The sequence below is a fragment of the Pleurodeles waltl genome, chromosome 1_2 (genome assembly GCF_031143425.1).
Source record: "Pleurodeles waltl isolate 20211129_DDA chromosome 1_2, aPleWal1.hap1.20221129, whole genome shotgun sequence".
Classification (NCBI taxonomy): domain Eukaryota; kingdom Metazoa; phylum Chordata; class Amphibia; order Caudata; family Salamandridae; genus Pleurodeles; species Pleurodeles waltl.
In genome coordinates, this window is record NC_090437.1 from 747,981,085 (window position 1) to 748,008,117 (window position 27,033).

Sequence of the window (27,033 nt, forward strand, 5' to 3'; positions counted from 1 at the left end):
CTTTAGACTTGGAGCACTTACACTTCCATTCCCTTCTACTCCCACAACGTTTAGCATACCATTCCCTTGTCACATCACTTGATTTTTTCCACTGTACGTCCACTGTTTCCATACTTATGGAATGATCCAGACACATAACGACAAATTATTTTTCTGGTCCTTCTTTTCTCTTTAAGGAAGAGCAGAATGCTGTCACTCACAGTGAAACCAGCCAATAGCTAGAGAAATAGATTTTTTATAAAAACAAAATGTCTTAGTTAACACCAGACCTAATCAGGGGGCCAATTCTCAAAGAAAGTTATAAAAGTGCACCCCTGGTGTATGTCTTTGCATTAGTGGGTTTCATGAATTCACAAGAATTTTCAGACAAGAACCAGGAAATCATACTCCTAGAAAATATTTGTGAACTGAATTTTAGCACGAGTAAATATGCATGTGCAGATTTGGCCAGGCGGAAATCTATTGAGCGTTTACAAGTTCACTTTCCCTCCAACCACTTCTTCCCCAACTCTGGGGAACTTCTGCCCTTGACAGGAGTCTCAAACTTCTCAGTATGAGAAAAGAGCTGGTGAAAATCCCTAGAACATGCAAGTTAGTAGGTTTGCACAGACACAAAGGCATTGCAGCCCTGGAACTATTACTTACTGCTTTTTCCAGCCCCAGTATGTAGATCTGCGGAAAGGTAGCAAAATCAGGAAACTGCTATAGTAGCGCATGAAACTGCTAGAACTCAAGTCCTATTATAGTATTAGTCCTGGCATAGAAAAACTATTGGAGCTTTTATACAATGAGATTGCGGTCATAATTTGCCGTCGCACTACATGGCTCCAAAGGGACATATAGATTTAAGAAGCAACCTGTCTCATGGACAAGTAGATATTTCAATAAATTCCACACCCATGGTGGTAATACTGTCCGTGCAAAGCTTCCACCGCCTCAGAACTAGTTTAACAACCACTTACAGAAATAAGCAACTGAACAATAACCAGCGAACCTTTGGAACGGGTCTTGCACTGTGTGCAAACAAGTTGCCATGTTTTTAGCAACTTTTAATCCATCTGAGCTACAAACATTTTTATTAAAACCTGCAGACTATGCAGTAGATGGTGGATTGAGGCAAATCCATTATTATGCAAAAAAAAAAAAACAGCAGTAACATAATTCCAGTGGCTCTGGGTATGGGGACAAAAATGTTGGTTTTAGGTATAAAGGTTAGGGGAAATGGTATAGGAGTTAAAGCTAAACAGTGAGAAGAAAAGGAGTATAGAGTTACAGGCATAGGCGTCAGGGTTTGATATTTTTGAAGGAGAATTTTGTATGTTTGAAGATAATGAGTTGGCAGTTAAGGGTGCTTAACAACCTATACGACTTGATGTTAGTGTCACAGAAACATATCAAGCGTTGATGAATGTTTCCCTTAATTTTGTAAGATGCTTTTTCCAGTTACACTGAGCTTTATTAATTTCCATGAAAACACCACTTTCGATGTGGTGCAATTGAAAGTGTTAAAAACTATCATTTATCAATGACTTTTTATTTATTTTACTCTACCTAGAACTGGAATCTACATTTATCTTATAAGCCCAGCTCCCCACCAGTCTGAAAGTGGGCATGTCTAAATGGAATTGCTAGGAGAACTGGTATTAAAACTGAGTCAAGTTAAGTGCACATTTTAGGATTAAACTGGGACAGTTTCCCCCTTTTGCATCGACAAGAATGCTAGCTTTTTTTTTTTTTCCTTCATTTCAGAGGTTACCTCACTGCATTACTGATCAAACTGTTGAACCACCAGTGGCTGTACGTACGTCTCTTGCAGTTTCCCCGAAATAAAAGTACAAAAGATTTTAAAAGGATGTATATGTGGATTTACACCAGATCTTGTGACCCCCCCCCCCAACCCCTTTAAGTGAACTTGCTTTACGGTGCTGATTATGCCGCATTTAAGAGGCTTTGCATTATCTGTTATGGTATGGTCAATAGTAACACAGAAATTAGGTTGCTGTGGTGACTATGACCAGGATAGAAGTCACCTTGTGCAACCCGCAGTTGGGGATACAATGTACGCATTGCTGCTAGCATAATCTAAAATCGACAGCTTCAACTGCTTGGTTTAGAAATTGTATTAGACAGAAGGAAAACTGTACGTATATATGGGCAGGTAAAATTAATCTCTCAACTGTATCTCAGAGCGATGCCAACTGCCACTATTTTTCAATGTCTTAATCCATTGAGGACAGACCAGTGGCGCCTACCACAAAGCCCTGACTGGTGTGAACTATGGTTGAAAGGCGAGGGAATGCACTGCTTAGCGTATTTTAAATGGTAAGCTTGTTTCAGAGTGCATTGGTCTGCGAACATTCCTGGATAGGTGCCTTATAAGGAGTGTATGTGTGTGTGTATGAGATACTGTCGTTTGCTGCTGCAACCAGATTGATCAGTATCTACAAGGGATTCTATTTAATACTGACGAGCTACGTATGGGCTTACCCTCAAACATCGACTCACTAGCCAATCAATCCACCTACCTACTAAGCGCTCTATCAATTTACACGCCATGCGCGTATTAATCAATTCATGGTACTGCGGCTCAACAAGTTTACTCCGATGGTGCCTGCACTGTAACCGATACGTGCAGCCACGTAGTCTGCCTTGCTCCATTAGGTAGTTATGCTGTGACTTTTAGTATAGTCATTTCACTACACAAGTGGCAAACCGAGCAACATTGCCAATGCCGGGTTTTTTTTTTTTTTATCACTGACGTTAACACTTTTACGCAGATGTAATCTTGAAAAGGTAGACAGCACAAGCGCGGTCACACATGAGACATAAAAAACAGACGTCACGATCAGCACTTTCGAAAATGGATTAGTATATGCCAAAACAAATGAGGGGACGGATTAGTCCCGAATTAACACTGGCCTGCGCGCTATTGACGCCCAGATACATAGAGATGACTTGACAATAATGTTACAGGATGGTGGCCATGTTTGTTCGCCTTGGTACAAGACAGAAATCGAAGACAAACAACTTGAGAGATGCAAATAAACCAGAAATCCCGTCTCGCCATCAGTACAATGGGAGCAGAGGCAAATCATATATGCAGGGCTAACCTGTAAACGTACGATTGTTTAAAATAATATAAGAACGCTGTACACACTGTTAATATTCATTATTCCTGTTTGAACAAGTATTGGTTAGTCAGCAGTACTGCCAAACAACAGTGTTCATTGAAACAAGATACAAATGGCCACTGCCGAGTATAGGGCTTTATTCCGCTTACAAAGAAAAGAAGATGGATCTAATGGTTAAACTGACTCCAAGACATATTCATTAAAGTCTCCGGCCCACTGTTGACAATATATTTCAAACAAAGGAGGCCTGTTCCGGGAAATTAGGCACATTCTTCAAGAGTTAAGCTGGGCTCTACAGTCACTTATTTTTCAATGACGTTTCAATGCCAGTGACAGTAACTTTCCTCAGACAGGCTTGTAGTCCAGCTTGGACTCGAGCTTCTTGGAATCGGCCACCTTGCGCACGGCCTTCATAAAGTCTTCCTGTACTACGAAGTCGTGGTCAGCACGGATGGCAAACATGCCTGCCTCAGTGCAGACGTTGCGCAGGTCAGCGCCGTTGAAGCCGTCTGACAGCTTCACCACTGCCTCGTAGTCGATCTCGCCGTGCTTGGCGATCGGTGCGGCGTGGATCTTGAGAATATCTAGGCGTGCCTGCTCGTTGGGCAACTCGATGTGAATCTTGCGATCCAGACGACCAGGTCGCAAAAGCGCTGGGTCCAGCGTATCTGGGCGGTTGGTGGCCATGATCATCTTGACACGATGCAGAGTATCAAAGCCGTCCATCTGGTTAAGCAGCTCCATGAGGGTGCGCTGGATCTCGCGGTCGGCGGAAGTGCCCTCGGAGAAGCGGCGTCCGCCGATGGCATCGATCTCGTCCATGAAGATGATGCAAGGCTGGTGGTCGCGCGCATAGTTGAACATCTCGCGAATAAGGCGCGCACTCTCCCCAATATACTTGTCCACGATGGAACTGGAGACCACCTTAAGGAAGTTGCAGTCGAGCTGTGTGGCAACGGCGCGTGCCAGCAGCGTCTTACCGGTGCCAGGGGGCCCATAGAGCAGGCAGCCCTTGGGCGGCACGATGCCCACACGCTGGAAGAGCTCTGGGTTGGTGAGCGGCAGCTCGATAACCTCGCGCAGCTCCCGAATCTGCTCTGAGAGACCGCCGATCTCGGAGTAGGACACGTCTCCGGGGTCCTCGTGTGACATGTTGTAGACCAGAGGGTCCACCTCACGGGGCAGGTAACGCATGACGGTCAGCGTAGTCATGTCCAGAGCCACACGCGTTCCGGGCTTCAGCTTGGTGCGATCAAGCTGCCTGCGACAACCCACCACATAGCGCGGGCCATTGGTGGCCTTGACGATGAACTTCTCATCTGTGAGCTGCTTCAGCACCTCGCCCACAATCTGGCCTACGCTCTGAAGAGCCTTTAAGTCGTTCTCTGACTTCTCATACTGCTTGGTGAGCTCTCGTAGCTGCTCCCGAAGCTCCTTCAGCCGCCCATCGATTTCCTTATGCTCCAACAGCTTCTTGCGGTAATCCTGAAGCGCCTTTTCCCGTGGATCCGCCATGACAGTGAGCCAGCAGCTGCAGATCTGGACGGGAAAGATGCGCGCAGGGCACGCCGGGACAAAGGAATACAGAGAGGCATGCCGGGAAAATAACACTCTGTGAGTCACTACCTTTGAAACCATAGGAGGATTACGGACCAGTGTCTTCAGCATGGACATAGAAGAAGGAAATGACAGCCCCAGCTATTTACAAACTAGCGTACTAGTCGCACTCTTCTTCTAGCAGCAATGAGGTCTAGGAACGCGGGCTATGTTCTGCCACTGTCACTCTTGAAAATATCCTTTAGCAAGCAAACGATACTCCTTTTCATTGAACGAAACATCGTCATTAAGAACAGTTACATAGTTTAATTTGTATTTATTTATTTAATTATAGGTTTCTGTGAGTTTCATCGGTAACTGATAACGAGCTGAACCACATGAAAACTTAGAATATCGTAATGACATGCACGATGTAATTAGAAGAACAGATCTTAATTCAAGATGGACATCAGAACGAACACGCGTTATGAACGTTAGTTACCCAATTCTGTCGTAAAAAAAATACACCACTGGGCTATATGCGAAATCGAGGTACATGCCACTTTTTATTAAATTGCCCACTTTGAGTATATTTGATATGTCAAAATCGAACTTGTGGTTTCTCTCGGTTACACTGTTTTGCCCGTCTCTCACCACCCTACCCCCTCTTTCCCAGCCGTTCAAACGGGTAGAGTCCCGTTTCAAGATGTGCGCTGTATTCTTGACCGGGGGGTGCGCTTGCCTAATGCAATTCAAAAGCCTAGACCGCGCATTAACCGTTTCGAACAGTGACCATGTTAGACGTAGTTTAACGAAGTCACGTGCTATTGGGTGGGATTTAACCAGGCAGTTGTAGTCTCTTTTTGTTTTCATTGCCTTGCCCTTCTAGTCCGCCCCTTCAGACTGTAGTCTGTCTTCTGCAGGCTTCGCCAAGGCAGAGTTTACGGAGTCAGGGACGCAGAGTGTACATTCAGCATGGGTTATCCCCTCTGCATATATGCCCGGCAAGGTAAGAGTGGAATTGTGTGCTACTGCTGTTGTTTGACACAATTGTTTCATCTCGGCAACTTTGGCAGTGCTGTCTGTGTTTTGTTACTCTCTAACATTTTTTTAGTTTGCTCTATAATTGTATTTTACAGTTTGTCTCAGCGTGTGTACTGTAACCGCCACACACATGTAATCAATGGGTGTGTAGATAAAGATACCAGGCTCCTGCAACCTGACTCGGGGCTGCTTCGAGGAAGATGCTGCTGTCAGGGATTTTCTTGATCACCTTTTCTTCTGTCCATCTGCTGAGTGCTGTAGATATTGAGCCACGCAGACCCCTTCCCAACAAGGCATCACCAAAGTCGTTTACTAACGCGGTCTCACATTGCAAGCAGTAACAGCGGCCACTACCCTCCCCCGCTGGTTGCAGTAATCTGGGGGAAAGGTCATACATGCGCAACGCTGCAAATCTAACTGTTGACATTAAAGGCAATCACCGTATTTACGTTTTGTTAGTTTCGTGATAAATGTGCACTTTTGCCCTGCGTTCGTGCCATACTCGTACAGGTATTGCATGCATATGTATAAGGCGTAGAAAACAGCTAATTAATGGTTAACCGACCCGAACACGCACGATAGTAAAGTACACGTCTGTGTACGTGTGCTTTCAGTGATACCCAGTATTTTAAGAAACGCAATGATCTTTATTGTGTGGTATCGGAGATCTTTGTGCGTTTATATTTTTGTGCATCAGTAATAACACACTGCATTTTCTCACTCGTTTACACGTGCATTTTCACACTCAATTACACATGTATATATTGGTTTAGTACTATTGCTTTTGAAATAAATTCCCTGTGATGTGTAGAAATTGGTTTTTCTTATATGTGGTTACTAGCACTCAATTTAGGTATAAACAATGATTCTGTAGCTTCTGTAATCTCATATGCCAAAATGACGTATCTAAACTCTTGATTCTGGAGTGAGCTAGAAAACTCCTGTTCTGCTAAGGATGCTGTCCATTACTCTCCTGATTTCTGCTGCCCACTTGGGACTTAGGACAGTTTATGGTTTTGCATTTCTCTGTATTGCCTTTTCATTGAGTCCCTGCAGCCACAAACATACCTCACATTGAACACTGTGTTTCAAAGTCACAAATGGAAATAATATAACTCTCACCTAATCGTGAATCAAAGTAACCACCGACTTAAAAGAGCAGAGATCCAATTGTAACAACGAGCTCCAATTCCAAGAAGACCACCAGGGCGTCTGGCACAAGTGGGAAAGGCACTAGCTCTAATGTATTAAACAAAGAGCAGGAGTCTTCCCTAACAAAGAGCACGGAGGTAATGAGGATTAAAATACTTCATGCAAAACTGGACAACATAGAAAAGAAACTCCTACTTGAGATCAGTGCAGTTAAGGACAGAGTTATAACACTCGAGCTAGCTGTAAAAAAAACATGACGGATACAATTCAGAATGATGACAAATTATACATCCAACCTAAGCCCGTCGTAGGAAATTACCCTTTTGAAGCAGGACCCCCAGTATTAAAACGGTCTAACAATGTGTTGCCAATTGGCGAGATGTAAAGTGTGTGCCTAACCAGAGACTTCCACAAGGTAGACCTCACTTTTTACCCCACACTATAGGGAGCTGAAATAGCGCTGCAACCAGTTGTAGCAAGTACTGGAATAATGTAGATTTTCCAAGTCATTTATGATGGAAAGTCTTAATTTTATTAAAGACACGGAGGCGAGTATTATGCTTTATGCTTTCTTTTCCTGCTTTATTTTGACAGCAGCCAAGACAGAAACACAAATCCCAAAGGTTTGCGTAACAGGCAACCAATGGGAGAACGAGAGAAATAAACTGACCAATCATGACACTATACACCATAAGATATACCAATCCTGACTGCAGGCAGCCCTCTTTTCAGCTGCGAGATAGTCAAGAGAATGATTTGAATAAAGGTAAAATTCAACAAATTAAACATATTGCCATAACAAGTGCAAATAAGTCTTGAACTTTGTCCAGGGTAGTCGAGGAGGAGCACTTGACAGAATGATGAGTCGAGGAATCCAGCTTCAATGATGAATGGACTGAAGGCATAGTTTGAGTGGAAACTGCAACCGATGATTTAGTTTGGAGTAGACGCTGGGACGTTGGTAGTGACTAGAGGGTGGGAAAATAGAACAGCATTAATATTATGAGCGGTGGGATAATACTCGCCTCCGTGTCTTTAATAAAATTAAGACTTTCCATCAAATTTCTTGGAAAATCTACATTTTATGACAAGACCGGAGGCTCCTATTATGCTTGTTTAAAGCATGTTAATCACTACAGAAGTTGCTGTATCAACGTGTTTACAGTAAAAAGTGCGAAAAACAAAATAATTTGACCAATCTGCCGATCTTAGAATATCTTCCAAACGTGATCCAGCCCAAAAGGCTTTAGACGCCATACCCCTCTAGCGGAATGGGCCCAAATTTTGAGGTATCAATGCCCGCTAGTGACATTACCCATTTAACCCAACGAGCTAAGGTAGGGGAAGATACAGGTTTATAAGGTTTCCTGAAGGAAATTAAGAGTTGAGAGGTAGAAGATGTTCTAAGATCGGCAGTCTTTTGTTCATAAACCTTTAAACAATTTCCCATGCATAGTTTCGGGTAATTGGGGGGAAAAAAGGATAGAAAACAGAAGTAATATTGGTTTTAGTACGACGAGACACATTGAACAGTCCACCTGAAGGAGTAAAGTGACGAGCCGATATATCTAAGGCTTTGACATCAGACAAACGCTTGATGGACACTAAACAAAGTAACATTGTTAGTTTAGCTGAAAGCATCTTCAAAGACAATAAGTTATTATCCTGCCAGGATAGGAACAATTTAAGACCAGATTTACATCCCATAGAGCAGTATATTTGGGAAGGGGAGGGTTGGAGAATTTTACTCCTTTCAAAAGACGACAGATGATAGGATGTTCTCCTACAGGTTTCCCGTTTATGAAAGGATGATGTAGGGAGATAGCTGACCTATATAAATTAATGGTCCTGTAAGATTTGCCAGCACTAGCCTGAGAGGCAAGGAAGTTAACTATCAGACTGAGATCTGCTGAAAAGGGATCACATGCTTTTCCCAGACACCAGCTAGACCAGATGGACCAAGCTGATTTGTAAGCCTTGGAAGTACCCGGAGCCCAGGAATTGTTGATGTAGGTTGAAGCCTCGAGCGAACTTCCTGGATAAGATGAGGAAGACCTGAAACTTTCCAGGCAGATAGGAGAAGGGATTTGCTGAGAATGAGATCGTGAGGGAGACCTTGTGGATTGAGAAGGAGAGATGGGAAGGAGGAAAGGAGTATTGGGAAGTCGATCGATAATTTGAGAAGAGGAGGGTACCACACTTGAGATTGCCACAACGGAACGACTAGCACTACTGTGGCTTTTTGACGACGAAGATGAGCGAGTACTCTGTTGATCATGATGAAAGGAGGAAAGGCATAATTTATTGCCTGGGACCACTGTTGAAGAAATGCATCGGTTGCTAAAGCTTGAGGATCGGGTCTCCAGCTGAAGAAAAGAGGAAGTTGAGTATTTAGACGGGATGAGAAGAGGTCTATATGAAAGGGACCCCATTTGCGATGAAGAGAGTTGAAGACCGAAGAGTGAAGTTTCCAATCGCTGGAGTCGGAAAGATGACGCGAATACCAGTCTGCTACTGAATTGAGCGAACCTGGCAAGTATTCTGCTCGAACTGAAATTTTTCGATGGAGGCAGAACTCCCAGAAATTTTGGGCTAGTTCGGCTAGGGGTTTGGATTTGATACCGCCAAGATGATTGATATATTTGACTGCCGTGAGGTTGTTAATACGCAGAAGTACGGAACAATGGACTCTGTTTTTGGTAAAGCTTCTGATTGCAAAGGAGCCTGCAAGCATCTCTAAATAGTTGATGTGCAATGAAGACTCCTGAAGAGACCATGTGCCTCCAGTCGATATTTGACCACACCTTACGCCCCAACCTGTTAGGCTTGCATCAGATTCTAAGACAAGATCTGGGGCTGAGGCAAAGATGGTTCTGCCATTCCAGGCTTCTAGATGGTCGAGCCACCATTGAAGTTCTGTACTGGATTCGAGATCGAGGGGGATGAAATCTGAATAAGCAAGACCTTTGCGGAGATGATGAATTTTCAACCTCTGAAGAGCCCGATAATGAAGAGGGCCTGGAAATATTGCTTGAATCGAGGAGGAGAGAAGACCTACAATCCTTACAAGAGACCTTAGGGAGAGAGAAGTCTGCTGTAAAGATAGGGTTATCTCTGATTTGATAGCTTTTATTTTTGACTCCGGGAGCTGTAGAAGGCCTCGGGAAGAATTGACTAGAAAACCTAGGAACTCCATGTTCTGTGAAGGAGTAAAAATCGATTTCTCTTTGTTGATTATAAATCCTAGATCTGAAAGGAGGGATATAGTGTAGGACAGTTGAGACCGAAGAATGGCGATGTCTTGATGCATGAGAAGTATGTCTTCTAGATATATTATCATCCTGAATGAAACCTTGAGACCGGAGAAGAGCTACTATAGGTTTCATTAACTTGGTGAAACACCAAGGGGCTGAGGAAAGCCCGAAGGGCAGGCAAGTAAATTGATAGGTTCGATGTTGCCATTGAAACTGCAGAAACCTTCTGTGAGAATAATGAATAGGTACCGTTAAATATGCATCTTGAAGGTCCAGGCAGACCATCCAGTCGTTCAGTAGAAGCGAGTCTCTTAGATGCAGAATTGTTTCCATCTTGAAATGTCGATAAACAACAAATTGGTTGAATTGTCTGAGGTTGATGACTGGTCTGATCTTTTTGTTTTTCCTGATTACTAAAATCAGGGGGCTTATAAAACTGAGAGGAAGAGGACGAGCTGGTTGGATAGCTCGTTTTCGAAGTAGATCTTGAATTTCGGCAGAAATGAGATTTGACATCTCTTCTGCGAAGATGAGAGGAGGAAGGGGAGAGGGTTGGAAGGGAGTCTCGTAAAATTCTATTAAGTATCTTTTGACTGTGTTGAGAACCCAAGGGTCTGCAGTGATCTCTTTCCATTTGTGCAGAAAAAACTTTAGACGACCCCCTACAGAAAGATGGCCAGAAGATTGGCTTACCTGAATTGTTATATGACTTGCGCTGGTTCCTGCCTCTGAACCCTCTTGAACGTTGGGGGTAGAACTGGGGTCGAAATTCTTGCTGTTGGTAATTGTAAGACCCTCTGAAGCCTTGATTTCTGAAGGACCGGCCGGTGGAACGGCCTCTTTCTCTACTGGCCCTGGCAAAAACCTGTGTGTTGAAAACCTTTTTGAGAGACTGCTGCGCTTTGTCCAGAGAGGCAAAAGTGGTGACATATTTACTCAACTCTTTAATAAAAGAGTCTCAAAAAAGCAAGCCGTCCGCTTTAGAACCTGGATCCATAGCTGCTAGATTCGCTAGCTTAGGATCTAGCTTGAGTAAAAGTCCTTTTCGACGTTCATGCGTCATAGCTGAGTTTGCGTTACGTAGCAAGCAGAAGGCTCTCTGAATCCAGAGGGACAGTTCTTCGGGATCTATAGCTTCGTCATTAACTCTTGCAGATTCTGCCAAGTCAAAGATGCGAGTTAAGGGACCGACCAAATCAAGAACTTTATCCTGGCAAAGGGCCCAGGCTCTGTCTACCCCTTTGCGGGGATCTTTCCCGAATTTAGAGAAGAAGGTAAGTAGTGAGGTATCTATTTTTTTAAAAATATATTTTTATTAACATTTTGCTGTTACACAGTTACATACTTGTTCGTTTCACATGCATTTTTTGTTCATAATGCTATATTCTACTTTTTGTTCATTGTTTGTTCTTTTTATTATCGTTAGTCTTATTGTTCTTTATTTAACAAACTGTGCTCATTTACTTGTTAAAGCGCATTTCCTTTCTTCATTTCACTGTTCTGTATAATCAACAATCAAATAACAAACTTGAACCACTTCTTCCTTGTAACTTGGGAGGGTGGTGTAAAGGGTTAGGTGCAAGAAGACAAGGGTGGTGGGAGGGGAAGAGGAAGGTGGGAGGGAGGGAGAACACGAGGTATGTGATATACAATTTCTGTTGGCAATCATATTGGACTAATTGGAGGTAGGTAAAAGGAAGAAGGGGAGAAAAAAGAAAAAAAACAGACCCCATGAGGTCAACTTTACGGCTTTGTGCGAATGGCTTTTGTAATTGTTGGCTTGAAGGTACTATGATATATCCATTTTTGAGCGGGGGAAGATGTCAACCCAGGGCGCACCGGCGCACCGTGGGGGCGGCGGGTCACTCACTCTGCTTGCTATTTCTGTCAGTGGAGTGGGGGTCAGAGATCCAACTGTCTTCGCTCCCTTACTCTCGATGTGATCTATGTGTGGTTTGGGTCTGTTTTGGGTGCCTGCCTATGTGCTTCCATCATTTGGTTCCATCCTCGGTGTGGATTGGGTTTCACTGGTTTCTCCTACTGGGCTTGCCAGCCTCTTATTTATACTTTCCCAGCTTGTCATTAAATTCTCCCACCCCGGAGCTATAGGAACCTGGCGGATATTCCTGGCTTCTTCTGCTTTTAGGACCTGTAGTTCAGCTCTAGACCATGTTGATATATCCCTTTTCCAGTCGGTCAGCAGAGGGTGATCCGCGGCCTTCCAGCCCCTCAAGATTAGTCTCTTATAAAGGGCCAGGGAGAGGTCCAGAAAGCGCCCCTTCACTTTTCCGCAAAGTGCAGCTGGTCTGAGGCCCAGCAGGCACATCTCAGGGGTGGGTCTCAACTCAAACTCAAACAATTCAGTTAGGGTGGGCAATATTTCCCTCCAGCCAGTCTGGATCACCGGGCAAGTCCAAACCATGTGGTCAAAATCTGCCCTCCTCCTCCGCATCTCGGGCAAGTCCCCGGGGCTCCTCCATATATACGGAATAGCCTGTGAGGCGTGAGGTACGTTCTGTGCAAATAATTATATTGAATGTACCTTAACCGTGTATTGCGTGATATCTTCCGGGGGTAGGCCAGTATTCTCTTCCACTCTGAGTCAGTGAGTTCCCGCCCAACTGTGCCCTCTCAGCGACCGTAAGGGGTCTAAGGCTGCCTCAACTTGGGCCCGATATATTTTGGTGATCAGATGTGATTCCTCCCCTAATGTCAACAGTGAGTGTAGGACCGCATGTGCGTCAGGGTCCGCATTCACCGTATCCCAGTGAGCTTTGAGAGTGTGTACTAGCCTCCCGTAAAGCAGGAACTGCCCCCCCGGGAACACCCTCTTCCGTTAATTCAACAAATCCCCTCATCACTCCCTCCTTGAAGAGTCCTCCCACTGCTTCTATTCCAGCTGACAACCAGGGGCCAAGTCCCGTGTTTCCCGGCCCCCTCCCCATAGGTTCTATGGCAAGCACCGCCAGTGGCAAAGCTGGGGAATATGGAGGGCCCACTCCCACTCTTTTCGAGCATCTTTTCCAGCATGCCATTGCCACTTTTATCATTATATTGTTCCCGGGGGGGTTATCTTTCTGTTTGCCATGCATGCCGCAATCCACACCGTGTCAATTACTCCTTGGGCTGTATATAAATCCAGTTGGCCCCGGCCCGCAAGCCAACCGGGTATCCACTGTAATTGGGATGCCAGGTAGTATGCCTCAAAGTCAGGGGCTCCCAGGCCTCCCGCGTGGGGTGGTCTGCAGATAGTTGTAAGTGTGGTTCGTCTGCGCCCATTGTCCCATATTAGTTCTCTGAGTAATGTGTTCAGATCGCGGAACCATGCCCGGGATATTAACAGTGGCAAGTTGGTGAAGTAATAGAGAAGTAGGGGGAGCATGATCATCTTGGAAAGCGCCACTCTGGCCATCACTGACAGTTTCCGAGAGCGCCAAAATTCTACAGATGATCTCAGAGATCGGAGCGCTCTACCCAGGTTGCCCTCTCTTAAGTCTACCATGTCGTGGTAGATCTGGATCCCCAGGTATTTAAATGTCCGTGGAGCCCATTTCAGGTCTGTTGGGCACGTTGCAGGACATCTATATCCAGGCGTCAGGGGGAACACATGTTTTATTACGGATAAGTCTTAATCCTGACACCTCTCCGAACTCCTACAGGGCGTTCAGGGCCCAGGGGAGACCACTCGCCCCATCTCTAAGATAGATCAAGATGTCGTCTGCGTATAGCGAGATAATGTGATCCGTTGGTCCCCACCGAATCCCCCGCGTACCCACGCCGCCAGGGGCTCCATCGCCAGGGCGAACAACAATGGAGATAGGGGGCATCCCTGTCTAGTTCCTCGGTGCACTGGGTAAGCACCAGAGATTGTCCTACCCGTCTTGACCCTTGCCAGTGGGGATGAGTATAATAGGTCCACCCATTCGAGCCAGCCCTCACCCAGGCCCATTTTTAACATTGTCGCCCTCAGGTAGTCCCATCTGATTGAGTCGAAGGCCTTTTCAAAGTCCACTGCTAGCATGGTCCCGGCTGGCGGCTTCGATTCACTGGGCCTATGTATGATAGAGAAAATGCGCCTAAGACTCAGAGAGGTGCTGCGACCAGGTATGAAACCGTTCTGGTCAGGATGTATCAGGGTGGACATAAGAGGTAATAGCCGGTTGGCCAGGATCTTACTGAGGATCTTAAAATCGCTATTTAGCATTGATAGTGGGCGAAAGTCTGTTACTGATGCCTCCCTACTATTTGTTTTAGGGAGTGGCACTACCAATGCCTCACGCAGTGTGCGTGGGAGTTCTCCGTTCTTTGCCGATTCCATATACATTTCTATCAGTCTGGGGACTAGTAAGGATTTATACTTTTTATAAAAATCCATCGGGAGACCATCTGTACCAGGGGTCTTCCCAGGGGCCAGCTGTGCAATTGCTTCAGTTGTCTCATCCGTGGTCACTGGGCCCCCCAGGCCGACCCTGTCCTCTGGGCTCAATACCGGTAGGGGTATCCGAGTTAGGAAATTGTCAAGAATCCCCGTCCCCAAGTCTGTGGGTTTCCTATATAAGTGCGTATAGTAATCTCTAAATGCGTCGTTAATGGATTCTGGACTGAGTCTGCGTGTCCCCCCCCTTGTCTAGTACACTTGCAATAGGGCCACTATCTCCGTTCGGGCGCACCAGCCATGCCAAGAGTCTACCGGATCTCCCCTCCTCTGATTGTATGGATACCAGGTATCTTTGCATACTGTGGCATCTGAGTCGCTCTTCAGCTTGGGAGTGCTCTCTACGTGCACGTTCGTACTCTCCATCCGCTTGCCTTGCAGGGCCCTGTCTCAGCTCCCCCTCGTGAATGACCATCTCCAGTGCGTTTAATTCTCTCTCAAGTGTACGTTTTATCCCCACCGACTGTCCAAGACAGTGACCCCGCATCCCCACTTTGAGTGTCTCCCACTCTATGCCTCTGGCGGAAGTGGATCCCTGGTTAGCTTCTATATGTTCTGTTGGGTAGCATCGTAATTCCTCCCTGTATGCCTGGTCTTCTAACGCCGTCGGGAGCATTTTCCATGACGGTATGGGGGGTCTGTCCTGTGATACCCTCAGTGTCAGTAATAGGGGGTTGTGGTCTGATATTGTGCGGGCAAGGTACTCCGCATGGGTCATACTTCGGGCCAGTCCCGCAGTGCAAACTATCCTATCGATTCTAGTGTGTACCTGGTGGAGGCCCGAGTAAAACGAATAATCCCTGGTCATTGGGTGTTGAAACCGCCAAGCATCTACCAGCCCCCAGGCGTCTAGCCACTCAACTAGTTTTTTTGCTGTTTTGATTGATGTTGCTCCCTGTAGTGGGGGGTTAGATCTATCTAATTCAATGTCGAGCACTGCGTTAAAGTCTCCTCCTATTAGTACTTCCCCCATGTGTTGACGAGTAAGGTGCCTAGACAGGCCCGTCATGAATGATGTTTGGTCCTGGTTGGGGGCGTATATACAACTCAGGATGAACTGGAGCCCCTGTAATTTCCCTTCCAATACGACAAACCTTCCCTCCCTGTCTATGTTGGAGGAATCAATCACGAAGGGGACCCCCGCCCTAATCCAAATCAGAGCTCCTCTTGCGTAAGCTGAATATTCTGTGGCAAACACCTGTCCCCTCCATCTCCACCTTAATTTCTCTCCCTCTCCGGGTGCGAGATGGGTCTCTTGTAACATAGCTATCTGCACCCCTCTCCTTTTTAAAAAGGAAAGAATTCTATGTTTCTTAGCAGGAGTACCCATCCCCCTAACATTCCAGGTTATGATATTGTAGTCCGCCATCCTATTCTCAAAGCCTGTTGTATGTAGGGTCGGCACGCCCATGGCCCCGACCGACTCCCCCATAAGCTTGTACCTTCATTATGTTCAGTCCATTTCACACATGTAGCCGATATAACTAGTAACAGCAAACCCCAACTCCCCATCCCCAGGGCACCTCCGGAACTGTAGGCTGCCCAATAAGTTCTGCAACACTGCAAATTATACAAACACATCAATGCAATACTCGCCAGTCAGGACCGACAGGCGAGAGGCAGGTCCGGGGGAGCGGCCAGGTCCGGAGGGGCCATTTCACTACTTATCTTGTCTCGCCTTTCAGCGCCGGTGCGGGTTCGATCTATGCAAGTTCATCAGCGGTCTGCGGGGTCACTCTTGGTGCGTAAGTCGAGTCCCTCTCTTCGGAGACTTCCCGGGGCGATGACTCTCTGCCCACCTTGGCCGCCGCCTCTAGGGCCTCTCTCTTGCCAGTCTCCCTCTGTGTCCGCGTAGGCGCCAGTCGCTGGCGGTCCCTGGGCCTTTTCCCCTTCGGGGCCCGCCGGGATCCGCCCGCCCCGCGATTCTCCGGTGCAGGTCGCGCCGGTCGTGTCCCAAATCGTTCGAGCCATTCCCATGCCTCCTCTGGAGTTTGGAGGAACGTGGTTTTCCCATCCGCAATCACTCGTAGCCTTGCTGGGTAGAGCAGCGAGTACTGTATCCCCTCTTCTCGCAAGGTTCTTTTAACGGCTAAGAAGGAGGCGCGCTTGTTTTGGACCTCCAAGGTGAAGTCAGGGAATAGTGTCTCTTCGCCATTGGCTAATTTAAACGGGCCCGTCTCCCTGGCTTTCTGTAAGAGGATGTCTCTGTCTCTGTAGTGCAGGAGTTTAGCAATTACAGCCTGTGGTGGCGTGCCAGGAGCGAGTGGTCTAGCTGGCACTCGGTGTGCTCGTTCCAGTGAGTAAAAGGGGGTCAGACATCCTGGTGCGACAACTATGCATAGCCATTTCTCCAGGAACTCCACTATATTCGTCCCTTCGGCCCCCTCAGGGAGACCCACCACGCAAATATTGTTCCTCCTATTTCTACCTTCTGCGTCTTCAGCTCGCTGTTCGAGCTTCGCCACTCTGCCAGCCAAGGAGGTCCCCTCCGCTGATACGTCTTCTTGTTTTGGGACGACTTCCGCTAGCGTTGCTTCCGCTTCTTTTACTCTGTCGGCCAATTTATGGTGATCGGCTCTCAGAAGGCCCACCTCTATCGCCACCTGATTGATGTTGCGCTGTAATGTGGATTTGGTGTCCTCAATGGCACCCAGTATCTTGTCCAGGGTGTCTTGTACTTTGATTTGTGACTGGCTTTGCATGGTCGGCTCATTGTCCCCCATTGGTGTCGGTGTCAGGGGGTCCATGGCTTTGTTCTTATGCCTGCCCTTGGGGGGCATTGGCTAGGCAGGGATGGGCGTCTCAGTGAGTCTGGCGCACAGTTCAAGTGCTTATGCTGTTTGCTGTTGATTTGTCCACTAGTCCAGGGCACTGTTGTCGCAGTCTCAGGGTCCGGTTCCTCCAGGGAGAGCCACAGGCACTCCGCCAGCTACTCCCAGCACGATAAGCGGCGGCAAGCGGCCGGGTCGAGGGCCTCCGCCAATGTTGCGTAGTCCGGCTCCACCGAGGGTCCCTGCCGGCGCTGCAGTCAGGTCCCAGTGGCCCCCCTCGTTCGCGCGGGCCACCGTGTCCGTCCCTCGTTAGAGGGTAACCTGATCCAGTGCGCTCAAGCCTGGGTCCGCCGGTGGCCCCTCGCGGACCAAACGATCATACGTGTACTGTGCCCAGCCCCCCGGTCGTGTCCCATCAGCTCCATAGATGAGAAAACTGTTTTGGGCTAAACCGGGGCTGGTGTGTTTTCGTAGAATTGCGTCATTGTATGTAGAAGGGGTGGGTGCAGCAGGCCTTCAGTTCGGCGTTGTTCTGGTCAACCAAAGGGGGCCCGCACTTGGCAACAAGGGTACACGGCCTCCAACCCTGGCAGACGACGGCGACCGGCGCAGGGCGATTCCGCGTTGCCACGCCCCGCAAAAGACAATCGATGTGCATCCTGGGTTGCCCTGGCCATAGAGAGTCTCAACGTCGGCATCCGGGGGCTCCTAGGCAGCAGTCGCTGGCGCTCCGATTGTGCGTTCCCCAGGGGGCTTACCCAAAGGAGACTCCCCATCGGGCAGCGCCGGGGGGCCCCTCGTCCCCGCGTCTCTTCAGTGCATGTAGTCCCGTAGCCAGGAGGCACCAGGCCCCGCCCCCGAGTAGGAGGCCGATTCTTCACCGGCAGGTGCCCACACCAGACGCTCCGGTTTGCACCCCCCCCCCCCCTCAGGGTGGGCCCGCGTCCGACTCCGGTGCTGGGCGCAGCGCGCTGCCCAATTCTGGGTCGCGGCCGCAATCTGGCGGCGATTTCTTGGGTCCGCGCCGGGGCGAACAAGTCCGCCGGAGGCCGCCCCCGGGGTCGCGTCCGCGCTCGAGCGGCCCCGCCCGTATCAGCCGCTCACCTTCACTGCTGCTCCGAATCGGGGAGCCTCTCGGTCCAGCGCGTCTTGGCTGCGCCCGTTGACAGGGCCGCGGCCTCTCTGCAGTCCTGGGCAGCCCCAGTCACTCGGGTGTCCGCTCCAGGGGCGAGACCGCAACTCCGCAGTCCCCCCCCCCCCCCCGTCCGCAGCGGTCGTGTCACTCTTCTCTGAGTGCAAGACCGCCCGCCTCAGTGCGTCCAGGCACCAATTTAAAGTCGGCCCCTCCGGAGCCGATCAGTTAAGCGTGCGCCATGCTCGGCTCCGTGGCCACGCCCCCAGTAGTGAGGTATCTATAGTAGGAGTTGCTGTAATGTGTAGGGGAAGAGAGGGTCTGGGGCACTCAGAACGTAATTTGGCTCGTACTTGTTTATCTAAGGGAAGACGTAGTTTTGCTAAAATATAGTTGGCAACGTGCTCCGAAGGTAGCCATTCAGTGGAATTGGGGTGGTGAATTAAACTAGGATCAAACATGGGATTGCCCTCTGAATCTAGCAGGGGGGAGTGTGCTTGGTCAGCAGATGCTGATTTTGTCTTTTTGCGGGGAGGAGGCCCAATCCAAAAATCAGAGGTGTTAGAATCCTCGTTGTCTGTATTAGAATCAATGTAATCTCCATCATCATCTGTGTCTTTAATGTCCTCAACCATGATTTTATGGGTCTTAGATTAATTTTTTGTTTTAGCTTTACTTTTTGTACCCATAAACTTATTCCCCTCCACAATAAGAGGCCTGTGAGGAGCTTCGCCCTCTATCCTGAGTGAGTTTGACTCACAATCTGTTAGCGCAGAAATGGCATTTGCCTGTTTAGAAGTAGAAGCCTCTGAGGCTTTGCGCTTTCTGCAGAATGGGCCAACTGTGATTGGGAGAGACAGGAAGACACAGTGGGGGTCATTCTGACTTTGGTGGGCGGCGGAGGCCGCCCGCCAAAGTCCCGCCGTCAGAATACCGCTGCGCGGTCAAAAGACCGCAGCGGTAATTCTGAGTTTCCCGCTGGTCTGGCGGGCGACCGCCAGAAGGCCGCCCGCCAGCCCAGCGGGAAACCCCCTTCCATGAGGATGCCGGCTCCGAATGGAGCCGGCGGAGTGGAAGGGGTGCGACGGGTGCAGTTGCACCCGTCGCGATTTTCAGTGTCTGCTTGGCAGACACTGAAAATCTTGGTGGGGCCCTGTTAGGGGGGCCCTGCAGTGCCCATGCCATTGGCATGGGCACTGCAGGGGCCCCCAGGGGCCCCACGACACCCGTTACCGCCGCGGTCAGAATTGGCCTGGATGCACCGCCAGCCTGTTGGCGGTGCATCCGCGGTCCCCGGCCACCGCCAGGGTCAGAATGACCCCCAGTGTTTTTAATTTGTTTGGAAATTTTTTCCATAGAAGCAGAAACTGCTTTCTTGACTGAAGACTCTATAAAGTTATTTAGGTTGGAAGAAAAATTTTCTTCAGAATCTTCATTTGTTGAGAAGAAATCTGAAAAATCAATTTTTCTGTGGGGAAGAGCACAAAAACCAGTAAATAAGGGGTTAAAATTGAAGGGGAGGGCTTGTGAAGAAGAAAAAACTGTGACTCACCAAGAAAGCTGTAAGCTAAGAGGCTGGAACGTGCAAGCCACACCTCACTAGGAAGTGGCAGAGTCAGCAAATTAAGCCAGCTGAGTCCGGGAGTAAAAAGAGGCTTGCAGAGCCGAAAACTGCTTGTTAACGCTGAACAAGATGAAACTTGAAGAGCGTTTTGAGGGAGCTGCTATCCGAACCAAGATATGCAGACAAATAGCGGCAAGACGACACTCGCGTCAGCCGGCGTTCATAATAGAACGTTAGCACGGCAACGCGAGCAAGAGAAAACTGAAGAAAACCCTGATGTCGCGCGCGCTCTATTAAAAGGGATTAAGGTGGCAAGCTGATTGTAAGAGAAAAGCGCAAACACGTGCAGAGCGCTAAACAATAAAAAACATTTAAGAATAAAGATTAAACATTCAATTATAAGCAAATATTAAGATTTATATGGAGCACCAAAAGATATACTTATCTTGACTGCGAGCAGCAAGAAAAGAGGGCTGCCTGCAGTCAGGATTGGTATATCTTATAGTTTATTTCTCTTGTTCTCCCATTGGTTGCCTGTTACGCAAACCTTTGGGATTAGTGTTTCTGTCTTGGCTGCTGTCAAAATAAAGCAGGAAATGAAAGCATAATAGGAGCCTCCGGTCTTGTCATAAAATTGTGAACATACCAGACACTCTACACCGATCGCCAGATGCCACTCCCTATGTAATCATTCTCAAAGATGTTCTTAAATTAGACCCGCATATGATAGAAAATTGGTGTAATTTGAAAAACAAAGTTGTCTATTGGATGTCGGATCACATCTGTAATATCAACTTTCTATATAAAAAAAATATTAATGGTGAGAAGTGTGAATTGGGTTAGATACTCCTGTAAAACAGGTTGTGATGACTGCTTTGTTGTTAGTTTCTGACATCCAACTTATATCGCAGACAGCAGGCTGTGGAGAATTTTGACAGGAAAATCACAGCTTTACCACTGGGCATTTTCTATAACCCCCCCCCCCCCCCCAATGAAAGATTTACAACAACAACGTCTTTAGCCTTTGTCTCAGCCACATAAAATCCGGAACCAAATGCCTAGAATGGCTCTGACCCTGATTGTGTGCTCCACTTTATATGTAGTGACCTAGATTGACAACTGGCAGACAGTGAGACAAGGTCTGTCCAAAGGTCGCTGGGGGATATGAAAATAAATATGAAGAGAAGGAGGATAAATCCCATGCTTGCATAGAGGCCCCTAGTTACTCTTTAACCAATAGATCGTGGAATGTGGCTGGAACCAAAAATAAAAAAGAGAATAAGGTATGGCTGAGTGCTATAAATACCTTACAGCTGGTGTTTCTACAGGAAAGGTGGAATGTTTCAGTATTAAAGGATTTGCATCTGTTATTTCACCCGCTACACCCTTGAATAGTGGTGGGCAACGGGAGGAGGGGTTGGCGGTGTTAATTGCAACTACAGCACTTTTAACAGTAATGGAATCTTATACTAAATCATTATATTTTCAGTTTGTACTCATGCGGACAGATGAGAAACAGGAAATCCTACTTACAAACTCTTTTATAACAACATATTTAATAACTCAAGAAGAAGGTTAATAGTGTACATCAATAATTAATTGGGAATCTTTGTAGGTGGGCATGTGGCAGAATGCATTTATATCTGGGTGGGAGATTTTATTATAAGCAAGTGTCAGATTACTTAAAGAGAGGCTTATGCATACACTGACGAAACCGGTAGTGACTACTTACATTTCCCGCTTGACCCATAGGCAAGGTCATTCATGAGGTTGATATTCAAATATAATTTAGAACTATTGAAACAAAGTACTCCTAATCATAAGGCCCCTGTATCAATCTGTCGAGAAATGGTAAATGGTCCATTATTGATCATATCCTATTTTCAGAAATCGGTTTAGGGTTGCTCGGGTCATTTAGGGTTGGCCCAAGCACCTTTAGTGACAATTTCCCTCCAATATCTGCCCTTAATATCAAAACCAAACAAATAAAAGGGCCCCAGTTAGCAGCATGTATCAAACCAATGGGTAGTAATGATATAAGCACCAAATGGGCAGGGATAAATGAATCTACCTTGATGAAAAGGATTATAATAGATAATGTAGATTTATGAATGAAAGTCTTAATTTTATTAAATACACGGAGGCGAGTATTATGCATTTTTGTTTCTTTTAATTTAAACGGCAGCTGCAGTGAAGAAGAAAACTACAGAACCCATAAGGCGAAACGACAGTAGCCAATGGGAAACGATATGTAGTCTGACAATGCACCAGTCACCAACGAGCAGTTCCAATAATACCTATCTTGACTGGCAACAGCCCACTTTTCTTGTGCGAGACTAATAAGTAACAAATAACGGAATAATAGTACAACAAATACATATTGCCATGAGTACGGATAAAAGTTCTTGTTGAACCAATAGAAGTCCAGAAACAAAATTTAGAAGGATCTGAGGATGGGTGTTCCGGAGAGTAGTTGAGGCCACTACTCCTGTAAGGCGTCGATTATGTATAGGATCTCTAAGAAGAGGTCTGCTGAGTCGTTGAAGATGCTGTTAGGGAGGGAACAAAAACAAAACATAAGAATTTGTAGAGGTGGGATAATACTCGCCTCCGTGTCTTTAACAAAATTAAGACTTTTCTTCATAAATTACTAGGAAAATCTACATTTTGTGACCAGACCTGAGGCTCCTATTATGCTTTTTTAAAGCGAATCAATAACATTCAATGAAGCAAGTTGAACTGGCTCACAATAAAACACTCTAAATACATTATCATTTGACCAGTCAGCCGATCTGAGGATGTCCTCAAGACGAGAGCCGGCCCAGAAAGCTTTAGAAGCCATAGCTCCTCTAGCTGAGTGGGCGGCAAAAGCAGAGGTGTCTGTACCTGCAAGAGACATAATCCAACGGACCCAACGAGCCAGGGTGGGAGAGGACACAGGATTAAAAGGTTTCCTGAAGGAAATGAGGAGTTGGGACGCAGAGGTATTTCTGAAATCGGCTGTCTGTTGTTCATAAACTTTCAAACACTGGCCTACACATAATTTGGGGTGATCAGGGAAAAAGGGGTAGAAAACTGATGAAAGATTAGTTTTAGTACGTCTATACACATTAAAAAGAACACCTGTTGGGGAAAATGACGAGCAGTAATATCTAGCGCTCTAACATCAGATAATCGTTTGAAAGGAACGAGGCATAATAACATGGTAAGTTTAGCAGATAATTGTTTCAAGGAAAACCTTGAATTGTCTGGCCAGGAGACAAAAAGGTTTAAAACAGCATTTGCATCCCACAAAGAACTATATTTAGGTTTAGGAGGATTAGAAAATGTTACTCCCTTTAAGAGACGGCAAACCAACGGATGTTCTCCAACCGGCTTTCCGTTGATGTAAGCATGAGAAGATGAAATGGCCGATCTGTACAAGTTAATGGTATGAAAGGACTTACCCTTACTGGCTTCTGCCGCCAAAAAATTGACAATAACAGTTATATCTGTTGCAAAGGAATCAATGCATTTTCCCACACACCAGCTATGTCAGAGAGACCAAGCTGATCTGTATGCCTTTTTTCGTTCCTGGAGCCCGGGCAAGATCAATGAAGTTTGAAGCTTTTTTTGAAATAGACAGGAGAATTTGGGATTCCCTGATATTTTCCAGGCCGAAAGGGTGAGGATATTCTCTAGTATCAGACAGTGGGAGAGACCGAGGGGGTTGGCCAAGAGATCTGGAAAGGAGGGAATTGGAAACGAAACATCTATTGAAAGTTCCAGGAGTGTGGGGAACCACACCTGGGAATGCCAGAAAGGGACTATGAGAACTAACATGGCCTGTTGGCATCTCACTTGTGCTAGCAACCTGGAGATCATAATGAAAGGAGGGAAGGCATAATTGAGGGAGGTTGACCAATGTTGCGAAAAAGCACCGAAGGCTAGTGCTGATGGATACGGGCACCAGCCGAAGAACTGTGGAAGTTGTGAATTGAGACAGGCCACAAAGAGATTTATGCGAAAGGGGTCCCATTTCTGATGAATAGTTTTGAAAACCTCGGGGTGGAGCTTCCAATCTCTGGAGTCTCGGAAATGGCGAGAACGCCAATCCGCTACTGAATTGAGATTGCCCGGTAGGTACTCTGCTTGGACTGAAATTCTGTTTTAAAGACAAAACTCCCAGAACCCTTTCGCCAATTCCGCGAAAGGTTTGGATTTTGTGCCCCCCACCCCCAGATGGTTGATGTAACAAATGTTGTCCTTTCTTAGAAGAACTGAACAACAAACTCTGTCCCTTGCAAGACTTTTGATTGCAAAGGAGCCAGCAAGCATCTCTAAACAGTTGATGTGCAATCTTGACTCCTCTAGTGACCATGTGCCTCCAGTCGAGATTGGAACACAACGGGCTCCCCAACCCAGCAGGCTTGCATCAGATTCTAATACAAGATCTGGGGCTGATGCAAACATAGTCCTGCAGTTCCAGGCATTTAAATGGTCTATCCACCATTGGAGTTCTGATCGAGATTCCTGGTCTAGAACTATGGTCTCTGAATAAGTGAGCCATTTTTTGAGATGACAAATTTTTAGCCTTTGCAGGACCCAATAATGTAATGGAACTGGAAAAATGGCTTGGATCAATGAGGATAGGAGGCCTACTATTCTTGCTAGGGATCTGAGGGACAGAAGAGAACTGCGTAAAGTTAGAAGAATTTCTGATTTGATGGATTTTATTTTTGCTGATGGAAGGAAAAGAGTGGCTGAAACGGAATCCACTAGGAAACCTAAAAACTCGATTTAAAAAAATAATAATTTTTTAACCGGAACTCAGGAAGACTTTTCGTAGTTGATAATAAAACCGAGATCTGAGAGAAGAGTGCAAGCTAGATGAAAATGAGTAAATAGGGACGTACGATTCTGGTTCATGATAAGGATATCGTCCAAGTAAATGATCAGTCTGATCCCTCGAGCTCTAAGAAAGGCCACTACCGGTTTCATTAGTTTTGTGAAACACCATGGAACGGAAGACAGACCGTAAGGTAGGGAAGAAAAATGAAATGTCTGGTTGAGCCATTGGAATTGAAGAAACTTCAGTGAATCTGGATGCATAGGAACCGTGAAGTATGCATCCTGCATATCTAGCCGCACCATCCAATCTTCTTGAAGTAAAGAATCCCTGAGATGGTGAATAGTTTCCATCTTGAAGTGGCGATATACAAGAAACTGGGTGAACTGTGTTAGATTGATAACGGGACGCATCTTTTTTTTCTTCTTTTGGACTAGAAAGACTGAGCTGGCGAAACCCGAAGGCCCGAGAAAACAAGGGACAATTGCCTGTTTTTGCAGAAGAGATTGATTTTCCAAAGAGATTAAGTTTGTCATTTGAACAGAGAACTGAGGAGGATGTGGGAAGATTGATTGAAAAGGCTCTGCGAAGAGCTTGATAACATATCCCTGAACTGTGCTTAAAACCCAATGATCTGCTGTGAGATCCTGCCATTTTGGAAGCAACAGAGAAAGACGACCCCTTACAACAGGAAGAGAAGAGAGTTTACTTACCGGGTTGCAAGGAGAACCTGGAACTGTGGTTGCCTTTGTTTCTGAAACCCCTGTTCCTTTGAGGGTAAAATTGTGGTCTGCACTCCTGGTATGAGTTGTTGTTGTTGTTGTTGTAGGAGCCCCGAGAACCTTGGCCGTTATAGGAACGGCCGACAAAGCGGTTCCTGCCTCTGCTGGCCCTAAAGAAAAGCCGAGAGGAGAACATCTTTTTTTAGCGATTGTTGCGCCTTGTTAAGTGAAGCAAACGTTGCGACATATTTACTAAGCTCTTTAATGAAAGAGTCTCCAAAGAGTAATTCTTCAGCCCTAATTCCTGGGTCTGAGACGGCGAGGTTTACCAATTTGGGGTCAAGCTTCAACAGGAGTCCTTTCCTGCGTTCGTGGGTAATAGCTGAGTTAGCATTACCTAGTAGACATAAGGCCTGTTGAACCCACAAAGATAAGTCAACAGGGTCAACAACAGCATGTTCTAAACGGGCTGTTTCAGCCATGTCAAAAATGCGGGTCAAGGCGCCCACAATGTCCAAAAGCTTATCTTGGCAGGTGGACCAAGCCTTATCTACCCCTTTGCGAGGGTCCTTACCGAATTTATTAAAGAAAGTTATCAGGGACGAGTCAATAGAAGGCGTTACCGCTATCTTTGAAGGTAAAACTGGACGAGGACACACAGACTTAAGTTTTGCTCTTACTTGTTTGTCCAAAGGAGTGTGTAACCTAGAAGTTACGTATTCCGCTACATGGTCCGCAGGAAACCATTCAGTAGAATGCAAATGTTGAATGTCATTTCGGTCAAACATTGGAACCCCTTGTGCATCCGTGACTTTGCATGACCCTGGAAGCTCTTGGTTTCCAATTTTGGCTTTTTTGGGAGAAGGAGGGGAGAAGAATTCTCCATTGTCCTTGTCGGAATTATCAGAGTCTGTGTGATGGTCATGCATTTCGTCATCTGTGTCAAGTATCTTGGAGATAATAATGGGGCAGGAAATGTATTTGGATTTGGCCACACATTTTTTTTTTTTATGGTCTAGATAATATTCCCTCCCTTAAGGGAGGCCTTTGAGGAGCCACGTCCTCTGTCCTGTGTGAGGAACTCTCACCACTCTGTAGCGTCGTTTTAGAATTTTTTGGTGGGCCAGGATGCTTTCTGCTATCCCCCGTAGACTGGGCCAGCATGGTTTTAGAAACCAACTTGACAGCAGAATTCTCCAATTTTTTAAAATAACTTTTCCCATGAAGCTGAAACAGCTTGTTCAACTGATAATTGGATAAAATAATTCAAATTATCCTTAATAACCTCTTCCTCCTCCTCATTTAATACATGGGAAACAGGTGACAGAAAACGATAATTCAGAGGGTTTCAAAAACAATGGTGAGGAAGGGGTTAACCTCCTCACAGAAAGTCCAAGTGAAGGCTAAGCTCCGCCTAGGGGTGGGCAAACACCAGGGACAGAGCTGAGGAGCTCTGAGGAAAAG

General features: G+C 46.5%; 2 protein-coding genes across 2 annotated transcripts in view; one reads left to right on the forward strand and one right to left on the reverse strand.

The window, feature by feature from the left end:
• Positions 1-3,248: 3,248 nt before the first annotated feature.
• Positions 3,249-4,734, reverse strand: PSMC6 (proteasome 26S subunit, ATPase 6). Its single transcript, XM_069243346.1, has one exon. It carries the CDS (start codon positions 4,644-4,646, stop codon positions 3,477-3,479), a length of 1,170 nt encoding a protein of 389 aa, XP_069099447.1. The 5' UTR covers positions 4,647-4,734; the 3' UTR covers positions 3,249-3,476.
• Positions 4,735-5,521: 787 nt separating this feature from the next.
• Positions 5,522-27,033, forward strand: part of ETFDH (electron transfer flavoprotein dehydrogenase) — a 420,402-nt gene continuing 398,890 nt past the window's right edge. Inside the window, exon 1 of the mRNA XM_069243332.1 lies at positions 5,522-5,676. Coding sequence (XP_069099433.1) covers positions 5,643-5,676 — 34 coding nt within the window. The 5' untranslated portion in view covers positions 5,522-5,642. The remainder of the gene's footprint in view (positions 5,677-27,033) is intronic.

Coding starts and splice junctions, on each gene's coding strand:
- PSMC6 (XM_069243346.1), bottom strand. CDS start 4,646: ATGGCGGATCCACGGGAAAAGGCGCTTCAGGATTACCGCAAGAAGCTG.